Raw genomic sequence first — 24,086 nt, 5'->3', positions numbered from 1 at the left:
GGCACGTGCCTGTCTTCCCAGAGACTCCTGAGAGCACAAATAGAAAAATTTCAGTCCAGGCCAGCTAAGAAAATAAATCAAGACTCCCACCTTGAAAACAACCAATATAGAAGGGAATGTAGTAGTGGAGTATATCAAGTAGTAGAATGCCTGCCTAGCAAGCATATAATCCCAAGTTCAAACTCCAGTAGAGCTAATAAAAAAAATAGAAAGTACACTTTATATGCATATATATATATATATATATATATATATATATGTAGTAGCATCTGAAACCATATTAGTGCAGTGTCTACGTATTATTAGTGTCTGGCACTCTGAGCAAGTAATGCTTTGTAATATTATGCAGAAACAATATGAAAATTATTGGTCCACTGATATATAAAGCTTCCAAATGCAGTCAATTCCAACAGACAAGGTGATATATTATAATGTGATACATTAGAAGTGATATATTACTATCAAATTCATCTGTTTCAGATATAAGGAAGTTGTCAAGTTTTTGGTAGCACCTATAAGGTTTCCAAAATTCTAACTTCCACTTGAAAGCTCATTTTTTTCATTGTCAACAGCTACTTTCAGAAGTTTATCATAGTAAAGTCTGAAAAACCAGTTTGTCAGTTGTTTTCTCTAAAAAAAAAGATGGTTCCTAAAACAAAAACAGGGTATACCTGAGAGTTTATCTCATGAGTACATCTTACTTTATGTAGATGTATTTCTCAATTCTCCACAAAGATCATGAAAAAACAGGAAGGTTTTAGTAAAATTAATCATTTTTCCCATGTGATTATATATATATATATATATATATTATTGCAAAGATACTGTACAGAGGGGTTACAGTTACATGACTAAGGTAATAAGTACATTTCCTATCAAGCACTGTTACCCCCTCCTTTTTCACTTACCATATCTTCCCTCCCTACCTCCACAACTTCTTCCTCTCCGCCCCCACTCCAGAAATTGTAAAGTTCATTTTCAAAAATGGGTCAACCCGTATCCTTGTTTCAGCATTTTGTTATTTCCCTTCCCCTCCCCAAATTATAAAAATGTATATACAAGATTCAGGGCACCAGAATCAAATACAGTGAAAACAGGAGTTATACCATGGGCAGGGGTGGGGGGAGGAAGAACATACAAAAAAAACAAAAAATCACATAGTATACTAAAAACAACAGCAACAAAGATAAAACCTCTGTGTCCCTATCTTAGGGTTCATTAAGTGTAGCATCATAGCTTTTGAACCTTTCTGTTTGTCTGGTAATATTATCCTAGACATATACTAGTTACTGCAAATAAGGGAAACCATGGGACCTATGTTTCTTTGGGCCTGCCTTCCTTCATTTAATGTAATTTTTTCCAAGTCTTTCCATTTCTTAACAAATGGGGTGATGTCATTCTTTGTGGTAAGAGGCACAGAATTCCATTGTGTATATATACCACATTTTCTTGATCCATTCATCTACTGAGGGGCATCTGGGTTGGTTCCATATCTTAGCTATGGTGAATAATGCTGCAATAAACATAGTTGTTCTGGTAGCTTTAGAATGGCCTTGTTTGTGATCGTTTGGGTAAATGCCCAAAAGTGGAATTGCTGGGTCATAGTCTTTTGAGGAACCTCCATACTGCTTTCCAAAGTGGTTGAACAAGTTTACACTCCCACCAACAATGCAGTAGGGTTCCCTTTTGGCCAAATACCCCCCAGTATCTGTTGGTATTAGATTTCTTGATTATAGCCATTCTAACTGGAGTGAGGTGGTATCTCAATGTTGTTTTGATTTGCATTTCTTTTATGGCTAGAGAAGTTGAGTATTTCTTCATGTGTCTATTGGCCATTCTTATTTCCTCTTCAGAGAAGTCTTTAAGTCTTATTAATTGGGCAGTTGTTTCTTTGAGGATTTGTTGTTGGGGGATTTATTTTTTTTGAGTTCTAAGTATATTTTAGATATAAGGCCCTTGTCTGTTGTAAAATTAATCATTTTTTATGTTTCAACTTTAAAGTAATTCCTAAATGAGACCATGCCTTTTTTATTGCATTGTTTTAAAAAAAAACTGGCTTTGAAAAAAACTGCGCATACTTTTCTGTGAAGACTTGGTTTCTATTAGTGTACATGATGGGACATTCTTGCTTTGGGATAGGGGTGCCACTAGACTTTCTACCACAATCTCAGAAAACAATATTTTGGTAGACTTTTTTTTGTTTTGTTTTGTCAGTCGTGGACGCTGTCCCTTGAGCTCTTCAGCTCAAGGCAAGCGCTCTGCCACTTGAGCCAGAGCGCCACTTCTGGTTTTCTGGTGGTTACTTAGAGATAAGAGGCTCAGATTTTCCTTGCCCAGGCTGGCTTTGAACAATGACACTGCGATCTTCAGATCTCAGCCTCCTGAGTAGGATTACAGGTGTGAGCCACTGGGACTCGGCTTTAGTAGACTTTTGTAAGTTTTCATCTCACTAACCTCTTCAAAGTATTTCAAGGACTCTGGACTTGATAACAAGTGATTTAGAACAGTTGATTCAAAATGTAATTAATAAACACCAAGAGCCAGGAGTGGAAATGTGTGCTTATAATCCTAGCACTTGGAAGGTTGAGGCAGGAAGCTTATGAGTTTGAGACCAACCTGGCCAAGTAAGAAAGACAGCCTTGAAAATCAGAAGGGAGGGAGGGGGAAAGATACTAGTAAGGACACATAATATTGAAAAACAGGAATATATTAATTGAAAACTCTCAGAAGGAAAAATAAACATACATTAAAAGATGTCAGAGATACCAGGATTAAAACAAATCATTTAAATAGGGATACAGGTGTACCCATTGCAAAAATGAGATGTACAAGTCGTTATGTCGAAAACGAACTTTACAACTTTCATGGGGGGGGCGGGGAGGATGGGGGGGAGGATTGGGTGGGGGAGTGGGGAAGGATAGGAAGGGATGGGAAGGGGAAACAAAGGAGGAGGCTACAATGCTTGATAAGAAATGTACTCATTACCTTGCCCATGTAATTGTAACCCCTCTGTATGGTATTTTCACAATAAAAAAAATAAAAATTAAAAAAGGAAAAAAAAAGAAATGTACTCATTATCTTGCCCATGTAATTGTAACTCCTCTGTACAGTATTTTCACAATAAAGAAGAAAAAAAGAAAAAGCAATGCACCATATTACACACACTATAGAGGTCGTTTTGTGTGGTGGTGTGGATAAATATAAGTTTGTAAAAATTTTAATAATAAAATTTAATAATAAAGCTTAATTTCTAATAATAAGATTTAAAATATAATCTCTCAAAATTTTAAAGATTATTAACAGTAAGAAATTGTAAGTCAAAACAAAACCCAAATGAGGTGATTAATGTAAGAACTAGTGAAAATTATAAAAACTAAGATCAGATGCATTGAAAACTAGAAATATGTTCACAGAAACACAAAGGAAAAAGTCACCAATAGTAGAAAATAAAATATTTTAAATTAAAAAACAAGTGTCAGACTTTATCTGAGTAAAGATTTGATAAGTACATAAGCATCCATAAAATATACCAGATTTAATATATGAAATGCAAAGTTAAAAAATAGTAAAATTAAGGAGTCCTAGTTTTGGAAACAGATTTAGCTAATATCACAAAAGTAAAAGTAATACAATAGTCAAAGACCATTATTATGAAGGGAATGTGATAAAAACCCATGTTCTCTGGCAGTGAAGTAAAAGTAAATAATGAGTATTTCTAAAACATCTTTAAATAAAACATTAACAACTAGGTTATAAGTCTCTTTAAATATGACTAAATATTTAGAAATAACAAAAAATTGTGAGTAGCTGTCAAATACCTAAAAATAAATATAATGTGTTAATTATGCAAAAAAGAAAAAGGAAAATTAATGAGCTAAGGATATATCAAAGAAGTTACAAAAAATAAAGCTAACATAGAAAAAAAGGAGAATAAAAACATATAAGAGAAGGAATGAAGTAATGGAATATATTTTAAATTTAAATTAGAAAGTAGAGTCTATTGACCCATCTTAAAACAAAAAAAATTAATTAAATGACTGAAAATAAAAAAGGGTCTAAGTACATAAACAACTATAAACATCTTCATCTCAATGAATTTGAAAAGTGCGGTTAGTTTTGTCTGGAACAGAAACTTTGACAATATAAACAAAAGAATTAGCAAATTCAGTACTGGAAAGACTCTTTTATAAGTAACTACAAGAGACAGACTTCTGACATGCCTGCTAGAGGAGCTCTTTAAACTTGCTCCCAGAAAACCAATGTAAATTAATGTTAAAAATATAAAACTTTGCCGGGCGCTGGTGGCTCACGCCTGTAATCCTAGCTACTCAGGAGGCTGAGATCTGAGGATCAAGGTTCAAAGCCAGCCCGGGCAGGAAAGACCATGAGACTCTTATCTCCAATAAAACCAGCCAGAAAACCGGAAGTGGCGCTGTAGCTCAAGTGGTAGAGCGCTCGCCTTGAGCTGAAGAGCTGAAGGACAGTGCTCAGGCCCAGAGTTCAAGCCCCAAAACCGACAAAAAAAAAAAAAAAATATATAAAACTTTGAAGAGACACTGATCCAAAGTTTACCAAATTCAGAAAGGACAGTGCCGATATAAACTATATTTGGATCTAGACCTGATATACTCTCCCACTGCACTAGTAAATACATAAACTCCATCCACTCAAAACTGGTAATGACCAGAATGTAAGGCTCTTTCCCCCTTCCTCCAAGCCGGAAAGTACCTCCAGAAGAATCTACTAGTTAGTTGCACTACATAAATATTTTTGGTATTATAATAATTACACACAAAAATACTACTTGCCTGGTACCTAAATGTTTGGTATATATTAACTATTGTTATCATTACTGTAAAATGATATTCATTTCAGGCACTTTCATCTTTGCTAGCTTATATGACTATATGCTTAAGATACATTTTTCACATATATTCATTATAAACTGGTTATAAATAGTAAGATGGATATAACCACTATGTAACAAAAATGAAATATGAATGAAAGATTTAAACAATTAGTTGCCTGACAAAATTAGCAGAATTTCTTACGAGAAAATCAAGTCTCCTTTAGGTTATGTAGAATTGTATTTTTTGATCAAAATAAGAAAAAAACTTACCAGGAAACTATTTATAACTGTGCCAGTGCTATGGCATCTCAGCAATGAAAACAATGTCATGTAGTTTCTCATTGCTACTATAACACTTTACCACTAATTTAGTGACTTCAAATATCTCATATATTACCTTGCAGTTCTGGAGAACAGATGTCCAAAGAGTCTTACTGGGCTAAAACCAAGGTGCATTCCTTCTGGAAACTCCAAGGAAAAATCCACTGATACATTTCCTCTACTAGAGATTGCTGACATTATTGGCTCATGGTTCCTTTCTCCATCTTCAAAGAAAATCACTTAGACCTCTCATTTTGCCACATCTCCTTTTTCTGCCTTTGACCCTTTTGCTCCCCCACCCAGCTCACTTCAGATTCTCTCTCTCTCCAACTCAAGAGTCTTAATTTAATTACAGTGAAGTTCCTTTCCCCATTTAGGGCATATGTTCACAAGTTCTGAAGATAAGACATGGACCACACGTTGAGAGCCAGTATTCTGTCTATCACACATGTTCCCTCTGATGTATTAAAACTTGCAAACTTTTGTTCAGATAATTCTGAACACTCTCAATTCACAACACTCTCAAGATAGCCCTCCCAAATATTATGCTTTGATATGTCAAAATCAAGGGATTTACAGTGGTGTTTCATGTTCCTGATTTTGAGGATGGCAATTTACCAGCAATCACAATAGTCAGACTTTAAAAGCAGTACAAACATAAACTGCCATGCTGAATTGAACTCCCTTTGTACAAATACTTAATAATAATAATAATAATAATAAATTTTTAAAAATTAAAAGGCAATAAAAATTGTGGACTCTCAATCTATTCTTCTGTTTGCATTCATGGGCCACCTTGCCATGAGGGAAAACACATGCATCCTCTTACCTACACTGTGCACTCATTGTTAAACGGCAAAGAGCAAACAAACACAGTCATTTTGGGTTATTTTTTTCTCTTTATTGGTAATGGGGCTTGAACTCAGGGCCTGGGCATTATTCCTGAATTTTTTTGTTCAAGGCTAGTGCTCTACCACTTTGAGCCACAGTGCCACTTCCAGTTTTCTGGAGGTTAATTGGAGATAAGAGTCTCACAGGATTTCCTGCCCAGGCTGGCTTCAAACTGTGGTCCTCAGATCTCAGCCTCCTGAGTTGCTAGGATTATAGGTCTAAGTCACTAGTGCCCAGCCTATTTTTGTTGTTGTTGTTGTTGTTAGTTTGTTGGTTTTGCTTGTAGATGATGTTCTTGAGCCTCTTTGTGCTCAAGACTAGTGCTCTACCACTTGAGCCATGGAGCACTTCCAGTTGTTTTTTTGTTTGTTTGTTTGTTTGTTTTTGTTGGTCGTGGGGCTTGAACTCTGGGCCTGGGCGCTGTCCCTCAGCTCTTCAGCTCAAGGCGAGCGCTCTACCACTTGATCTACAGTGCCACTTCCGGTTTTCTGGTGGTTTATTGGAGATAGGAGTCTCACGGTCTTTCCTGCCCGGGCTGGCTTTGAACCGCGATCCTCAGATCTCAGCCTCCTGAGTAGCTAGGATTACAGGTGTGAGCCACCAGCGCCTGGCTCACTTCCAGTTTTTGAGTGGTTAATTGGATCTAAGAGTTTCATGGGGACTTTCTGCCTGGGCTGACTTCAAACTACAATCCTTAGATCTTAGCCTCCTGAGTAGCTAAGATTACAGACTTGAGCTATTGGCACCCAGCTTCAGCCTGTAATTTTTAAGAGGCTAAAAATAACAAAGTCTCTGGTAAAACATATCCATTACAATATATGAACACTTTAAAATATGTTAAAATATAATTAAATTCATTTCTTACCATATACGATATATTTTAGTTCAAGACTTTTAACAATTTCTTCCACAGTAGGTTTATACTCCAGGAAACATGTGTAAACTCCACTCATACTCTCATCAAAATTCTGGAATACAAGGCTTCCTGTGGATGTTACTTGTGCAGTGCTGTTTTCTAATAAAGAAATAATACATAGTTGCATAAACTACAGTAGAGAGGTAACAAAATTTGTTCAAGAAGACTAAATTTACCTACAAAATTTACCTACAAGGTCACTGAAAAGACCTGCTGTTCTGGCCACATATTGTATCTGTTGCTTGCTGAGAGGGAGTGCCAGGAGGAACTTCTTAGTGTCAAATTTTCACTAACCAAATCTCATCAATTTTGTGTGTGTGTGCAAATATATGCACACACATATCTACATAATATATACATATAATACAGAAGTTACATGTTGTGTACATACATATAGATCATGAAATATTTTATATATTTTTCTTTAATGATGAGTTAAAGGCTTCAGTAGTTTACAATGTGTACATGTAATGATGAAGTAGTATATGTAGAACAAAGATAAGTAAAAACTAGATATCCTGTATTAATACACAGGATTAGGGTTATAAGTAGAAAAAACATAGAAGATGAAATAAGAAGACTCGCCCACATTTAGCAAATCCGAAAGTGGCAGTGTTGGAGTCAGAATAAGATTTAAGCTCAACTTTTTTTTCAACGTGTGTCTCTGAAGAAGACTCTGCTGTGTTATGGAAAGTGAATCTACCTCTGAAACATCACAACCCGTATTTGAAAATTACTTTGATCCCTCACAAACTTATACTCTTAGAGTAACACTTCATCTTCCTAAAGTCCACCTCCATCTGCACAGTAAGAATCGTAATATAGGACGGTTTATCTATACAGTTGTTTTATATAGCAAATACAAGAAACTCTAAAGTATATATTTTTTTAAAAACCTACAAGTTATTAGGCAGATAAGCTGTTATTCTTAAAGCTCCTTACTTCAGCTTTACATCTAAAAATTATTAAATTTTAAAATACGCTTGGATAATTTAATCACTAGAATTGAAAGTACTATTTTAGGAAATTATTATCTATCTTTTTCTATTTGAATTAAATGATATAATGCTTATAAATTTAAAGTTGAAATAGTCTTACAAGCTGAGACAAAATCTAAATCTTTTAGTAAATTTCATTATTACTTGTTAAATAAATATTTCAGTTTCTAGTAATGCAATGCCCCATTTGATATATGAAAGAAAATGAATGTACTGATCTACCCACTCTCAAGGAATTTATATAGAGTATTATGTATTGAGAATTCCCATATCTATAACCTAGGGGAAACTGAAAAATGTGATATAAATTTACAATATATTTCCACTGTAGTCTCTGTTTATCGTGAATATCTTTTGATAAGTCTAGATCTTAAGCTATTTTCTAAAACAAATTAGAAGTATGCAAGTGTTTCCTATACACTTCAGCAAAAACCAAAACTTCATAGTAATACACAAAAAGTATCCATAAATTTTAAACAAATTTGAAAATATCATATTATCTATTTGCTATATACTTCTTGGCAATAACTTAAAAAGTGAAAGCTTCCCACACCAAAAGTAACACCAATGTGTACGTGTGTGTGTGTGTGAGAGAGAGAGTGTTATTTAAATGTCTACTGCACCGTTAAATATAAAGCTAGAAAACTGAGTAGCATACAACCCTTTGACTGCTTGAATATTTTTTAAAAAGCACTTTTTTAAAAAAAGTAACTAGAGAACTTCATAATTTCAATATAAGAACACATTCTACAATATTACTTATCACTGTGATGTCCTAGATCTTTTCATTTTATAGATCATTTCATAGGTTGATTCTAAATGGAGATTCATAAAGCCAAGGGATACATACCTGGCACAAGTATCACAGAAATTACCAAGACTCATACAACAAGATATAAAACTGCTTTACTGAATTTTTACATCTTGTTTTGATTTTCCAAAAATTCAGAGGTGGCAATCCAACTAGATCTCTAGAAGCCTATGCTTTACAACTCTAAAGTTGTATGAAAAAAGTTAAGGATAATTTAATTACAGCTTATGATTTTTGCAAATGGGCTTAATTCTTAATATTTTTAACTCAGGTATAAGAAGTGAATATGAGTATCAGTTCCACTATTATAAGAATATGAGTATCAGTTCCACTATTATAATAAGAAAAAAACAGAAAAAACTTTCCAAATAACAATGGTTCTTGATCTTATCAAGGAAGGAGAAGCTGTGCATTTAGTTTAGCTGCCATTACAAACAAGTAGGTAAGAAGATTCACTTAAAATCTCATCATAAACTGCTGAAAGGCAAGTACAGAACAATATAAGCACATAAACACCCCATAGACCATAGACTGAGAGGAGTTGGCCTCTTAAACACCTTTCACTCACAAATACACAGGTCCATCTAAGAAAGATCAAGGGAGCCTTGGGCAAGCTTCCCATTAGTACAGCCTGAAGGGTCACAGCAACCCTGCCAAACTCTACACACAGTCACTTCACTTCCCCCATACCTATTATAAGAAGAAAGCTTTAATCTCAGGAAAAGATGATACAAAAAATGATGCCTAGTTGGGCATCAAGGGCTCATTCTGGTAGTCCTACTTACTCAGGAGGCTGAGACCAAGGATCATGGTTTGAAGCTGGTTCTGACAGAAATGTTCATTAAACTCCATCTCCAAATTAACCAGCAAACAACAGGGCTAGAGAGTATGACCAAGTAGTAGAGCACCAGCCTTGAGTAAGCCCATCTAGCAAGCTTGAGATCCTGAATTCGAGTCCTGGTACCAACAACGACAACAAAAAAAAAAAATATTTGTCATCTAGAGTATTGAAGAAAAGTGTTGCAGCTCAGGCAGAAAATAGGTTTAAAAAAGTGTGTAGTTTATATGAAGAATCAAGAAGAAATAATATACCAGGCCGAAATTGCCATAGGAGCAGCTGGAACTATTGTAAAAGCCAAACTCCAAGACCCAGGAACATTGCCTGACAAACACTAAAACTTAACCAAAAACATCAAAGAATGTAAACTCTCTGAAAAATAGCAGTGGCATAGTGGCCAGAGAGACAGAGAGAGAGACAGACAGACAGAGAGAGAAGAAAGAAGACAGAGAAAAAGTGAGTTAGTCTTTTAGGGGAACATCACAAAAAAAGAAACTAAGAAAAAAATATACACAAGAAAAAACAATTTAGAGAACCGGGCTATACTTTAAATAATTATAAGAGCCCTTATGTACCTTTCTGTGCACTAACTAATACCACAGCAACAACTATCAGTAAAGTCAGAATAATCTTAACCAAATTAAGACAAAACTTTACACTAAAGATTGGCAAGGGGAAAAAGGAAGTTTACCTCAAAGCAGCAAATCAGTTACTTCAAAATATCTGCTATCTATTCAAGATGCCCAACATTACTCAAAAATATAAACTAGAAGGCACACAAACACACTAAAAAAATCTATTCCTCATAGGAAATATTTAAAAACAGACCATTAAGCATCAGTATCAGCATTATCAGTTAAAAGTAACTCATTAGTGTAATAAAATACTTAAAGAAATACATAGGAGATGTAAAACTAGGTAAGTGGTTTTAACAAAGAATTCAAATTATAGAAAAAAAAATAACCTAGCAGCAACACTGAAAATATAAACAAAAGAAAAACAAAGAAAAAATACTATATACAATACTGTACATATACAATGCATTCTATACAACACAGATGAACTATCCTGCAGTGGGCTCATTAAGACTTATACAACCAAAGAGGAAATCAATGAATTTGAAGATGGCTCAAAAGAAATTATTAACCTGAAATACAAGAAAAAGGAAGAACAGTTTATGACCTAAGTAACTACATTAAAAGGTGCATGTAAATGTGATGGGCATCTCAAGGAATCTTTTTTTTAAATTTTTTATTGTGAAAATACTGTACAGAGGAGTTACAATTACGTGGGCAAGATAATGAGTACATTTCTTATCAAGCATTGTAGCCTCCACCTTTGTTTACCTTTCACATGCCTTCCTAGCCTCCCCCCGCCCCCCCCCACCCAATCCTCCCCCCCCCACCAAAGTTGTTAAGTTCATTTTCTTTTTTTTTATTTTCAGTTATAAGATTTTTTGTTTGTTTGGTTGGTTGGTTTTGGGGGGGTTACATCCTGGGGCCTGAACTCTGGGCCTGGGTGCTGTCCCTCAGCTCTTCAGCTCAAGGCTAGCACTCTACCACTTGAGCCACAGAACCACTTCTGGCTTTTTTCTTTTTGCTTATGTGGTGCTGAGGAGACCAACTCAGGGCCTCAGGCATGCAAGGCAAGCGCTCTACCACTGAGCCACCTTCCCAGCCCCGTAAAGTTCGTTTTTGACACGACAACTTGTAGTTCTCATTGTTGCAACGGGTCCACCTGTATCCTTATTTAAACAACTTGTTTTTCCCCTTCCCCTCCACAAATTATAACTACATCAAATACAGTGAAAGCAGGGATTATACTGTGGGGTAGGGACATACAAAGCAACAAAGAGATAATCTTATAAATGCATTAGAAACAAATGCATGAAAGAAAAAAAAAACATTTAAATACATATCTAAGGGTTCATTTGCCTAACATCACATTATCTGACCTTTCCTGCTTGACTCATACATATACTAGATATTGAAAATAAGGGAAACCATGGGGCCTATGTTTCTTTGGGCCTGGCTTACTTCACTTAATATAATTTTTTCCAAGTTTTTCCATTTCCTAACAAATGGGGCAATGTCATTCTTTCTGATGGAGGCATAGAATTCCATTGTGTATATATACCACACTTTCTTGATCCATTCATCTACTGAGGGGCATCTGGGTTGGTTCCATATCTTAGCTATGGTAAATAATGCTGCAATAAACATAGTTGTGCTGTTAGCTTTAGTGTGGTCTTGTTTGAAAAAATTTGGGTAAATGCCCAAAAGTGGGATTGCTGGGTCATAGGGGAGCTCTATGTGGAGTCTTTTGAGGAATCTCCATACTACTTTCCAAAGTGTTTGAGCAAGTTTACACTCCCACCAACAATGAAGTAAGGTTCCCTTCTGTCCACATCCACTCCAGCATCTGTTGTTGTTAGAGTTCTTGATTTTAGCCATTCTAACTGGGGTGAGGTGGTATCTCAATGTTGTTTTGATTTGCATTTCTTTTATGGCTAGGGAGGTTGAGCATTTCTTCATATGTCTATTGGCCATCCTTCTTTCTTCTTCAGAGAAGTTTCTCTTTAAGTATTTAGCCCACTTATTTATTGGGCAGTTGTTTCTTTGAGGATTTGTTGTTGGGGGATTTAATTTTTTGAGTTCCAAGTATATTTTAGATATGAGACCCTTGTCTGTTGTATGGCTAGTGATGATCTTCTCCCAATCCGTAGGCTTTCTATTGATCTTGCTAGCTATGTCCTTTGCCATGCAGAAGCTCTGCAATTTCATGCGATCCCATTTGTCCAACCTTTCTTTGATTTGTTGTGTTTCCGGGTCTCTATTAAGAAAATTTCGGCCTGTGACAAGGAGACCTAGGGTTTCTCCTATTCCATCCTGTAATGTTTTCAGATTGTCTGCTTTGAGTTCAAGGTCTTTGATCCATTTGGAGTTGATTCTGGTGCAGGGTGATATATAAGGATCTAGCTTTAGTTTTCTACAAGTAGTTAACCAATTTTGCCAGCACCATTTACTTAAGAGGCTGTCTTTCTTCCATTCTATTTTTTTAGCTCCCTTATCGAAGATTAGATGGATATAGGTCTGTAGGTTCATTTCTGGGTTTTCAATTCTATTCCATTGGTCTTGAAGTCTGTTCTTGTGCCAGTACCAAGCTGTTTTGATTACTATGGCTTTATAGTAGAGTTTGAAATTTGGTATTGATATTCCTCCAGCAGTGTTCTTTCCGTTGAGGAGCGTTTTTGCTATTCTGGGTCTTTTATTGTTCCATATGAATTTTGAGATTGCCTCTTCTATTTCCTTGAAGAATGAGGTTGGAATTTTGATAGGTATCACACTGAATTTGTAGATAGCCTCTCAAGGAATATTAACAGGATGAAGCAGGACGAAGTACAAAGAATAGCTGAAGACTTTAGCCCACTTATTTATTGGGCAGTTGTTTCTTTGAATTTGTTGTTCGGGGATTTAATTTTTTGAGTTCCGGGTATATTTTAGATATGAGACCCTTGTCCATTGTATGGCTAGTGAAGATCTTCTCCCAATCCGTAGGCTTTCTATTGATCTTGCTAGCTATGTCCTTTGCCATGCAGAAGCTCTGCAATTTCATGCAATCCCATTTGTCCAACTTTTATTTGATTTGTTGTGTTTCAGGGTCTCTATTAAGAAAATTTCGGCCTGTGACAAGGAGACCTAGGGTTTCTCCTATTCCACTCTGGAAACCCAGAGTGTCTGCTTTGACTCCAAGGTCTTTGATCCATTTGGAGTTGATTCTGGTGCAGGGTGATATATAAGGATCTAGCTTTAGTTTTCTACAAGTAAACTTCTCTGAAGAGGAAAGAAGGATGGCCAATAGACATATGAAGAAATGCTCAACCTCCCTAGCCATAAAAGAAATGCAAATCAAAACAACATTGAGATACCACCTCACCCCAGTTAGAATGGCTAAAATCAAGAACTCTACTAACAACAGATGCTGAAGGGGATGTGGACAGAAGGGAACCTTACTTCATTGTTGGTGGGAGTGTAAACTTGCTCAAACACTTTGGAAAGTAGTATGGCGGTTCCTCAAAAGACTCCACATAGAGCTCCCCTATGACCCAGCAATCCCACTTTTGGGCATTTACCTATATGTTCACAAACAGGACCACACTAAAGCTAACAGCACGACTATGTTTATTGCAGCATTATTTACCATAGCTAAGACATGGAACCAACCCAGATGTCCCTCAGTAGATGAATGGATCAAGAAAGTGTGATATATATACACAATGGAATTCTATGCCTCCATCAGAAAGAATGACATTGCCCCATTTGTTAGGAAATGGAAAGACTTGGAAAAAATTATATTAAGTAAGCCAGCCCAAAGAAACATAGATCCCATGGTTTCCCTTATTTGCAATATCTAGTATATGTATGAGTCAAGCAGAAAAGGTCAGATAAGTTGATGTTAGGGAAATGAACCCTAAGATATGTATTCAAATGATTTTTCCTTTCATGCGACTGTTTCTAACACATTTATAAGATTATTTCTTTGTTGCTTTGTATGTCCCTCCCCCACAATATAACCCCTGCTTTCACTATATTTGATGTTGTTATAATTTGTGGAGGGGAAGGGAAAAACAAATCGTTTAAATAGGGATACAGGTGGACCCATTGCAACAATGAGACGTACAAGTAGTTATGTCGAAAACAAACTTTACAACTTTGGTGGGCGGGGGGGGGGTTGTGTGGGGATGGGGTGCGAGGAGAATGGGATGGGAAGGGGAAACAAAGGAGGAGGCTACAATGCTTGATAAGAAATGTACTCATTAGCTTGCCCATGTAATTGTAACCCCATTATTTTCACAATAAAAAAAAAAAATAAGGTAGAAAGAATAGCTGAAGAGCCGGGTGTAGGTGGCTCAAGCCTGTAATCCTAGCTACTCAGGAGTCTGAGATCTGAGGATCATAGTTCAAAGCCAGCCCATGAAACTCCTATCTCCTATAAACCACTAGAAAAGCATAAGTGGCATTGTGGCTCAAGCGGCAGAGCACTCGCCTTGAGCTGAAGAGTGCAGGGACAACGCCCAAGCCCAGAGTTCAAGCCCCAGAACCAATAAAAGAAAAAGAATATCTGAAGAGATAATGGTTGACATTTTCCAAAAATTAATGATAGACATCAAACTACAGATCAAAATTCTTAGACAACATCAAGGAGAATGAGCATAAAAAACAAACACAATATACACTTATAAAATAAAAAGCAAGGAAAACAGCTTCATGTAAGAAAAAGTCACATTTTTTCAGAAACAAATAAGAATTACAGCAGACTTGTTATTAAAAATATTAACAAAAATTATATAGTTTCAGGATGTTGAAAGATCAAGTCCCACATGAAGGCCCTTGGCTCAAACTGAAGCCTAACACACTCCATTTCTCTTTGCCTTTCGTTGGAAATTTATTTTTAAAGTGCCAACCTAGAATGCTACAATCTGAAAACAAAAACCTGAACAAATTAAACACAAAGCAAACAAAACTAAGAAAACAATACCGATACAAGAAATCAATAGTTAAAAACAGAAAAATCAATGAAAACAAAAGGTAGTCCTTTGAAAAAGACTGATGAAAGTTAAGCATGTTGCTAGAGCCAACACTAAAAACATACAGTCAACATCACAAGGAAAAGAAGGCATATCTTTTTTATATAGGTCCTGAGGCTTATCTCAGGGCCCAGGCAATGTTCTTGATTGTTTTCATTCAAGGCTAATGGCTCTACCATTTGAGACACAACTCTACTTTTGGCTTTTCTGCTGGTTAAGTAGAGATACTAGTTTCGCATACTTTCCTGCCCAGGCTAGCTTTGAATCCTTATACCTTAGCCTCCTGAGTAGCAAGGATTACAGACATGAGCCCCCAGGGCCCAGCAAAAAAATGTCTTAACTTGTGTTGAAGATTCAGTGTTTTCACTGAGAAGAAAAGTCAACTGGCCTATTTTACCAGCACTAGGAAATCAAGATTCTTCTTACCTATAACTCAGGGCTTAGTAAAAGAATTGACACTGAGCCACTAAGGAAAAAGAGCTTAGTTGTATTTTAGCTGTATATTAAGAAGTTGGAATCATAAGGTGAGTACAGACTTAGGTGCTTGTTGAATAAAAGTAATCACTCAACAAGTAATCACTCAAAATACTAAGAATGGAATTGCTATGTCATTTTAAGAAAAATAACAGAAGTTTAGACTACAGCTTATTTTTCTTTTAGATTTTCTACTGTATCTATCAGAGGTGTTGAGACAGAATAACTATAAAACTCTCAGGATTATAATTTCATTGAGGTTTTAGGTTATCAAAGATAATGAAAATGACAATCTGGATTACTGACAGAAGACTGGGAATAATTAAAGCTACTACTTACTATGGTAAGTAGTTCTTAGGTAAAATTTAAAACATTCAAGGAAATAAGGAAACAATGTGGAAATCTGAGGATCTTTATGCTAAAACCATAAGTAAAAGGGATCTCTAGTATGCCTTCTGAAATGCAGCTTCCAGTCCTACATTCACCTCTTTGCATGTCTGATTTGTTAGTGTGTTTTGGCTCCTGTTGAACTCATTGAAATTACAAGTCTATCTCTAAAGATGATGATAGGATAAAATACCTGCCTCCTAAATAAAAATTAATGAAGTCCAAAAAAGAGTATTGTGGAACAAATTTACATACATCTTATAAACTTGATATATAGATACTTCATAATAAAAATATTAAGGCGCAGTAAAACATAGCCTGTGACTTTTAAAAAAATGAAAGGGTGACATTACAGGCATAAACAAACTATATGTATATCAATGTGTTTGTGTGAACATTTAGAAAAGTGTAAAAGTCTACACAGTGCAAACAATGTATTAATCAGGAGAGTCAGATTTGAAGTAAAAGACAAAACTTGTCACTATAAGTGCATCATCTCTATGAATAAACAATTCAGAGCAAAAGACAAAACCAAACTTATCCAATAACCTTTACATTTCAGTAATATATTTTTCCAAATGAATGTGCATATAATTACATAATTATATGATTTTCTCATCTCAATTTTAGTCAAACTATCTTTGGAATACTCTTAAAATGACCAAAGTATAGAGCAATTACGCTTACTTAGGAACAATTACATTTCTAAATACACATTATTTTTCCATTATGGAAGTAAATAAAATAAACTATTGCTCCCATGTTCTCATTTAAGAGTTAAACTACATATTATATTATGAAATATAAATAGCAAGATAGTATGCTCTTTTATGGGGGAGGAACTGGGGTTTGAAATCAGGAGCCTCAAGCTCATTACACTTACAGCTAGTGCTCTACCATTTGAATCATCTTACTATCTTGCTTTTAGCTAGTTATACTGGAGATCAAATCTAGCAGACTTTCTTTTCCGTGCTGGTTTCAAAGCACAATACTCTAGATCTCAGCCTCTTGAGTAGATAGTATTAAAAGCATGAACCACTGCCTGGCTATAGTATGACATTTTAAATAAGGAAATGTCTCAAATTTCAATTTCCAAATCAAAAAAAAAAAAACAAACACAATAGAAAAGTCCCATACTTAAGCATTCCTATTTTTTTAATTTAAAGAACACTTTAATATATATGCAATATATGTTAAATCTTTGAATTACACTGTATGTTGCTATTATAGCATGAAAATAAAATTCAATTATATTTTAGTATTCAGTACCTTCACATCTGGACTATTTAGCTGCTCAAACTCAAGATTTCTTTCATTGATTCCTGTCAATTTCATGAGCAGAGAGCATAACTATGTCACAATAGTTGGTATAGATCATATCTTTCTATCTCCCACATAACCTAGCATAACAGCATCCACTAAGTAGTCACTGACTAAGTAAGAACTGAATAACTAACTTAAAAAAGAATAACTACCTGACCTAAAATATAGATTAACTAGTTAAAACTTGAGATATTTAGAATCAACATAAATACTATAAAATGAACATCCCTCAACTCCAAAAAGACAGAAATTAAAAACCTATTCAAAATAAACATTTACTATATTTTCTTCCATCCAAGATAATGAAGTCCACAGGAATGAATCCATAAGTAGTATCTCAAAATACCAAAGGTTACCAAAAGAACCTTCCTCTAAGGGTTTACAAAGAAAACTTCCTCTAAGAAAAACATCTCATTGAACAGATCTTTAGGATTAAAATTCATTAATCTGTATTGCTAACAAATATGGGGGAATAAAACCAGTTAATAACTTTTGGAATAAATTAGCTTTTATGAAACTAAAACTTTAAAACAAAGGTGAAATATATCTTTCAAAATGGTATAACACGGGCTGGGAAGGTGGCTCAGTGGTAGAGCGCTTGCCTTGCATGCCTGAGGCCCTGGGTTTGATTCCTCAGCACCACATAAGCAAAAAGAAAAAGCCGGAAGTGGCACTGTGGCTCAAATGGTAGAGTGCTAGCCTTGAGCTGAATTGCTGAGGGACAGCGTCCAGGCCCAGAGTTCAGGCCCCACAAACGGACCCAAAAAAATAAAAATAAATAAATAAAATAAAATAAAACTTTCCCACCTCACTCCAGTTAGAATGGCAAAAATCAAGAACTCTAACAACAACACATGCTGGAGGGGATGTGGACAGAAAGGAACCTTACTTCATTGTTGGTGGGAATGTAAACTTGTTCAACCACTTTGGAAAGCAGTATGGAGGTTTCTCAAAAGACTTCACATAGAGCTCCCCGATGACCCAGCAATCCCACTTTTGGGCATTTACCCAAATGTTTACAAACAAGACCACACTAAAGCTACCAGCACAACTATGTTTATTGCAGCATTATTTACCATAGCTAAGATATGGAACCAACCCAGATGCCCCTCAGTAGATGAATGGATCAAGAAAGTGTGGTATATATACACAATGGAATTCTATGCCTCCATCAGAAAGAATGACATTGCCCCATTTGTTAGGAAATGGAAAAACTTGGAAAAAATTATATTAAGTGAAGTAAGCCAGGCCCAAAGAAACATAGGTCCCATGGTTTCCTTTATTTGCAATATCTAGTATATGTATGAGTCAAGCAGAAAAGGTCAGATAATGTGATGTTAGGAAAATGAACCCTTAGATATGTATTTTAATGTTTTTTCTTTCATGCATTTGTTTCTAATGCATTTATAAGATTATCTCTTTGTTGCTTTGTATGTCCCTCCCCCACAGTATAACCCCCGCTTTCACTATATTTGATGTCAGTATAACTTGTGGAGGAGATGGGGAAAAAACAAGTCGTTTAAGGATATAGGTGGACCTGTTGCAACAATGAGAAGTACAGTTGTCATGTTGAAAACGAGCTTTACAATGTTGGTGCGGTGGGGGGGGGGGGGGGAGGCTGGGAAGGGATGTGAAGGGTAAACAAAGGAGGAGGCTGCAATGCTTGATAAGAAATGTACGCATTATCCTGCCCATGTAATTGTAACCCCTCTGTACAGTATGTTCACAAAAAAATATATAATATAATTTTAAAAAAAAGAAAATGAACTTTAGAACTTGGTGGGGGGAAGGGAGGAGTTTGGGAGGTGGGGTGGGAAGGGATGATAGGGGAAAAACAAAGGAGGGATGTAACAATGCTCAATAGGAAATGTACTCACTACCTTACGCATGTAACTGTTACTACTCTGTACAATATTTTTATAATAAAAACCACATACAAATGTCAAAAAATGGTATAACAAGGTAAATAGAGAATATAATTATCAAATCAGTTGTACAAATAGTAATTTCTATGTTAGGCATAAATATTTTTGGAAGAGATGTTTAGGGAAGTCTATGAAAGACTCAATCTTCTAGTGTATCTCTATACTATACTGAATAAAGCAAGATGAGGGAAAAAATGGTAACACATCTACCCTGGTACTCTTGAAGGAGATTACAAGGGAAAGAATTGAGGAAATGGATAAATTTATGAGATACAAATATTCTTGTACTTCTGAACACATTTCAGATAGATCTATTTAATTATGAGAAGTGAAATGAAATCCTACCTACCTGAAACAATTTTTCCTTTTGGCCCATGCCATTGGAATGATGGGTCTATCAGTTCAGCATTTCGTAGTCGCTTGGTTACACATAGCACATGTGGACTCTTTTGATGGAGCATGACATATACACTCACTGAAAATACAATATTAAAATATTCCAATAGTATTTTATGCTCATTATTGCTAGATAATACCTTACATCTTTTGCAGCTTGGGTTACATTTTTGTACAGAATTTCTTTGGATTCTTCTTAAAATATCCTGATAATAACTAAATTCCACTGCATACAAGTAATTAACACTAAAGAAATACAATATATTTTGTCTATGCACATGTAAGTGTAGATTTATAAGTGTGTGTGTGTGTGTGTGTGTGTGTGTGTGTGTGTGTGTCTTCAATCTGAAGACAATACGTTCTCTTTATTCAGAGACTCACACATTATTCTCAGAGTGTAATTACAATTACAGAGTACTAAGATAATTTTATTTCTAGACTTCATCTGCTTTCAAGACATCATATGGAGTACATAAGTAAGTTTAGATTAGAGGAACAATACATTATTTATAGATTATAACAAAGAACTGGATGAAAATAAGAATGATTAGAAAGTCAACAAATACATACTTTATCTTAAATATTAAGCATTTTCTCTCAATCTGTTTTAAAATTTATACAGTCATGATAAACCAAAGTAGCATAGTTTATAAGATATAAAAGAAAAATTGTAAATAATCAATTATTTTGAGTTTACTGGTAAGCAAGCTTTCAGAAAGAGTTCCAACAATTTTAGAACTACACATTAACTCTTCACTAATTCACTCTATGCAAATATATTTTTAAAGTAACAAAATAAAAAGGGGTTGAGAATCAAATTCTGTTACGCAAGTAAATAAACCTCCTGTAAAGTTTTACTATAGAGCATGAAGATTATTGACATACTTTTTGGTAGCCATATCCTTTCATGTTTTCCCCTCTATTCTTCTTGTTGTTATTGTTGTTGTTTTAAAATCATCATTTGTTAGTGAATCTTAAAATTTTTTTCTATCTTGGTTAAGATAATCATTTGAATTTGTCTTCCTGAATTTTTTAATTGAATGAGGTTAACTGGTCATTTCTAATAGGTCCATATATATATATATATATATATATACACATATATATAGTATATATATATAATATATAGTATATGTAGTATATATATAATATATAGTAGAAATACTCTAGGACAAGCAGAAAAGGTCAAAAGCTACATATGAACATATAAAATGATGTTAAGCGAAATGAACCCCAAGATAGGGACACAAGTGGTTTTTTTCTTGCTTGCTATTGTTTTTAACGTATTTCTAATGTACTATGTGATTTGTTTGTTTCTTTGGTATATTCTTCCCCATGGTATAACTCTTGTTATATTTGATTCCGGTTGTCTGCGTCTTGTATATACATTTTTCTATTTGGGGAGGGGAAGAGAAATAACAAAATACTTAAATAAGGACACAGGTTGACCCATTATAATAAGTCCTTTTTTATTTAATCTTTGTTGACCTCAATTTGCAAATTTTCTCAATCCTCAAAACTATGTTCATAAATGTAACTATATAAAATTTTCCACTGATACCTTTTGTCTTCATCATGTCAAGTGTTTAGTACTATTATATATTTAATATTCATTATTATGTAGTACCTGAGGCATTATACTTTGAATATGAAATGCTCCCATAGGCTTCCATGTTCAACACTGGGGTCCTCAGATATTGGTGCTATATATTCAGATTCTGGATACTTCAGAAAGTGGGACTAGATTAAGGAAGTAGGTTAATTGGGTATGTCCTTCATGTCTTCTTTCTAGCCACTATAAGGTGAAGAGCCTCTGTCCCAAGCTGTAGCTACTAGGGTAGTTGTTCAATACACTGAATACAGGTCCACAAACATGGATCCTAGTGACCATGGACTGAACCCTCTCAAGCCATGAGCTAAAATAAATCTTTCCTCCTGTAAGCTGTTCTTTCAGGCATTTTGTTCAGAGCTATACCAAGGTAACAGGTAGATCTCTAAAGTTGTCACTACATGAAAAGAACCATGCAAGCTGAGCACCAGTGGCCCATACCTGTAAACCTAGCTACTCAGGAGGTTGAGATTGAGGATGGCGGTTCAAAGCCAGACTGGGTAGGAAGGCCCATGATACTCTTTTTGCTTATGTGGTGCTGAGGAATCGAACCCAGGGCCTCAGGCATGCAAGGCAAGCACTCTACCACTGAGCCACCTTCCCAGCCCAAACATTTTTAAAGATTGCATTCTTTTTTTTTTTTTTTTTTTTTTTTTTTTTTTTTTTTTTTTTTTGTCGGTCGTGAGGCTTGAACTGTGTGCCTGGGCGCTGTCCCTCAGCTCTTCAGCTCAAGGCGAGCGCTCTACCACTTGAGCTACAGCGCCACTTCTCTTATCTCCATTAACCACCAGAAAAACAGGAAGTTGTGCTATGGTTCAAGTGGTAGAGGTCACTTTGAGCTGAAGAGCTCAGAGATGGCATCTCGGCCCAGAGTTCAAGCCCCAAGACTGCCCCCCCCCCAAAAAAAAGAACCACCAAGCAACCTTTCTAAATAGATTGCACTTAAAAACAGATTTGTTGAATAGTAACTCCTTTTACAACCACTTATAGATAACAATATAATTAAACAATAAATTTCTCTAAGTTCATAGTTCAGTTTACTGAATATGTCTTTTTAATTAGTATCCATTTGTTGTACAAGGTATTTCATTTTTTAACATGCTCATTTGTGTATACAACATACCTTGATTAGAATTATCCTTTCCTTATTCTCTCTCATTCTTACTCCCCCCGCGCTTGCCAAAGCAGTTTCATCCAGTTTCCTTGTGCCATTTTCACACATGTACATAAAACATTTTGACTATATTAACCTTCTCTCACCTCCTTTCATGGCAAAGGGGAGAGCAGGAAAACAAAATCTGGATTACCAATAAGGCTCAATTTAACTGGTTCCCAGTTTACTAAGTAATTTAATTATCTCTTGAAATTTGTATTATAGCAGTTATTCAAGTTTATTATTAAGATTTTCAGATTATGGTTTTATTTTGTTTACTTATAATATTTTTGTACTTTCATAATTTTCTCATGAAAACATTTGCCAAATATTTGTCTATTCATCGTTTCAAAAACAGCATTTGATTTTATTCAGAACTCTATTGCTCCATTTTTTTTAATCAAGGGCTATAAGTCAGAGGCTTTGCACTCACTTGGTTTGCTTGCTCACAGCTGGCACTCAACTACTGGAACCACCCCTCCAATCCAACTTTTTGCTGGTGATTGGAGATCAAGATTTTTCTGCCCAGATTGGCCTCAAAACTAAAATCTTCCAGGTCTCAGCTTCCTGAGTAGCTAAAATTACTAGATGAGCCACCAGTGCTCAGCTCCAAAACTCTTTTGTAGTCTCTTTCATTAATTCCTGTTCTTTTTCTTGTATCTGTTTGACTCTCCTTTTGTTCTAACTTCCATAATAAATGCTTCTTTAATAAATTTTCACCTCTCAGTATGACAACTGGTCTCTCCTCTGATCTGAGTGTAATTACCACAGTCTCTACCCTAATGAGGGAGTAACAAGTTCAACATGAAATGTACTCAGTACCTTACTTATGTAACTGTAAGCCCTCTGTATAACACATTGACAATGAAATTAAAATTAAAAATAGTAAAAAAAAAAGATAATAGCACTATCATGCCTTTGTGATTGTGATTTTACTCATGTAGTACCATAAACACAGGTGAGTACAGTTAAACAATTTTAAAATGCTAACATATCATAGTTATGTATATAAATAAAGTTACATGTCACCAAAATGTTTCAAAAACCACTGTATACAGATTTTAAAATGTATTTGGAAGATTAGAACTTTAAACATAGAACAATTCTACAAAAGAAAAGAGTAAAAATACAAATTATAGAAATGTTACAAACTTACACTAATTAAATACAGTAGTATGGTATATGAACAAAAAATAACATTTATTTAGAGGAAAACTAAATATAAAACACTGATAGTGAGAGATCTGTTTTCCTTAGAGAAAACACAGGTTATTAGTAACTTATGGAAAATGTTATATCAATATACATGCAAGTTGAACTTAAATTTATATCTCACAAAATAAACAAAAATAAAATCCAAGTAAACTAAAGGCCTTAAGGTAAACTGTTAAACAAATGTAAAATAATACCTTAAATTATTCAATACTAAAAGCACAAACATAAAAGTGTAAAACTGAACTCTTAACTATTATCAGAACTTACTTCCTCTTGCTCTCATTTGGCTTTTTCTCTCAAGGTTGGTACTCTACCACTTGAGCTATACCTCCACTTTTGCCTTTCTGCTGGTTAAGTAAAGATTTAAAAGTCTCTTGTATTTGCCTGGTCTAG

General features: G+C 35.0%; 1 protein-coding gene across 1 annotated transcript in view; it reads right to left on the bottom strand.

Moving 5' to 3' along the window:
- Positions 1 to 24,086, bottom strand: part of Zpbp (zona pellucida binding protein) — a gene marked incomplete at its 5' end in the record, with an annotated part of 112,679 nt that overhangs the window by 78,891 nt on the left and 9,702 nt on the right. The window contains 2 exons of the mRNA XM_069997217.1: positions 6,927 to 7,076; positions 19,670 to 19,795. Coding sequence (XP_069853318.1) covers positions 6,927 to 7,076; positions 19,670 to 19,795 — 276 coding nt within the window. The remainder of the gene's footprint in view (positions 1 to 6,926; positions 7,077 to 19,669; positions 19,796 to 24,086) is intronic.

Source organism: Dipodomys merriami, unplaced genomic scaffold (genome assembly GCF_024711535.1).
Source record: "Dipodomys merriami isolate MVZ:Mamm:240054 unplaced genomic scaffold, mDipMer1.0.p SCAF_5, whole genome shotgun sequence".
In the NCBI taxonomy this organism is placed as follows: domain Eukaryota; kingdom Metazoa; phylum Chordata; class Mammalia; order Rodentia; family Heteromyidae; genus Dipodomys; species Dipodomys merriami.
The sequence above is the reverse complement of the archived record's forward strand: the minus strand, read 5'-3'. Positions and strand labels throughout refer to the sequence as shown.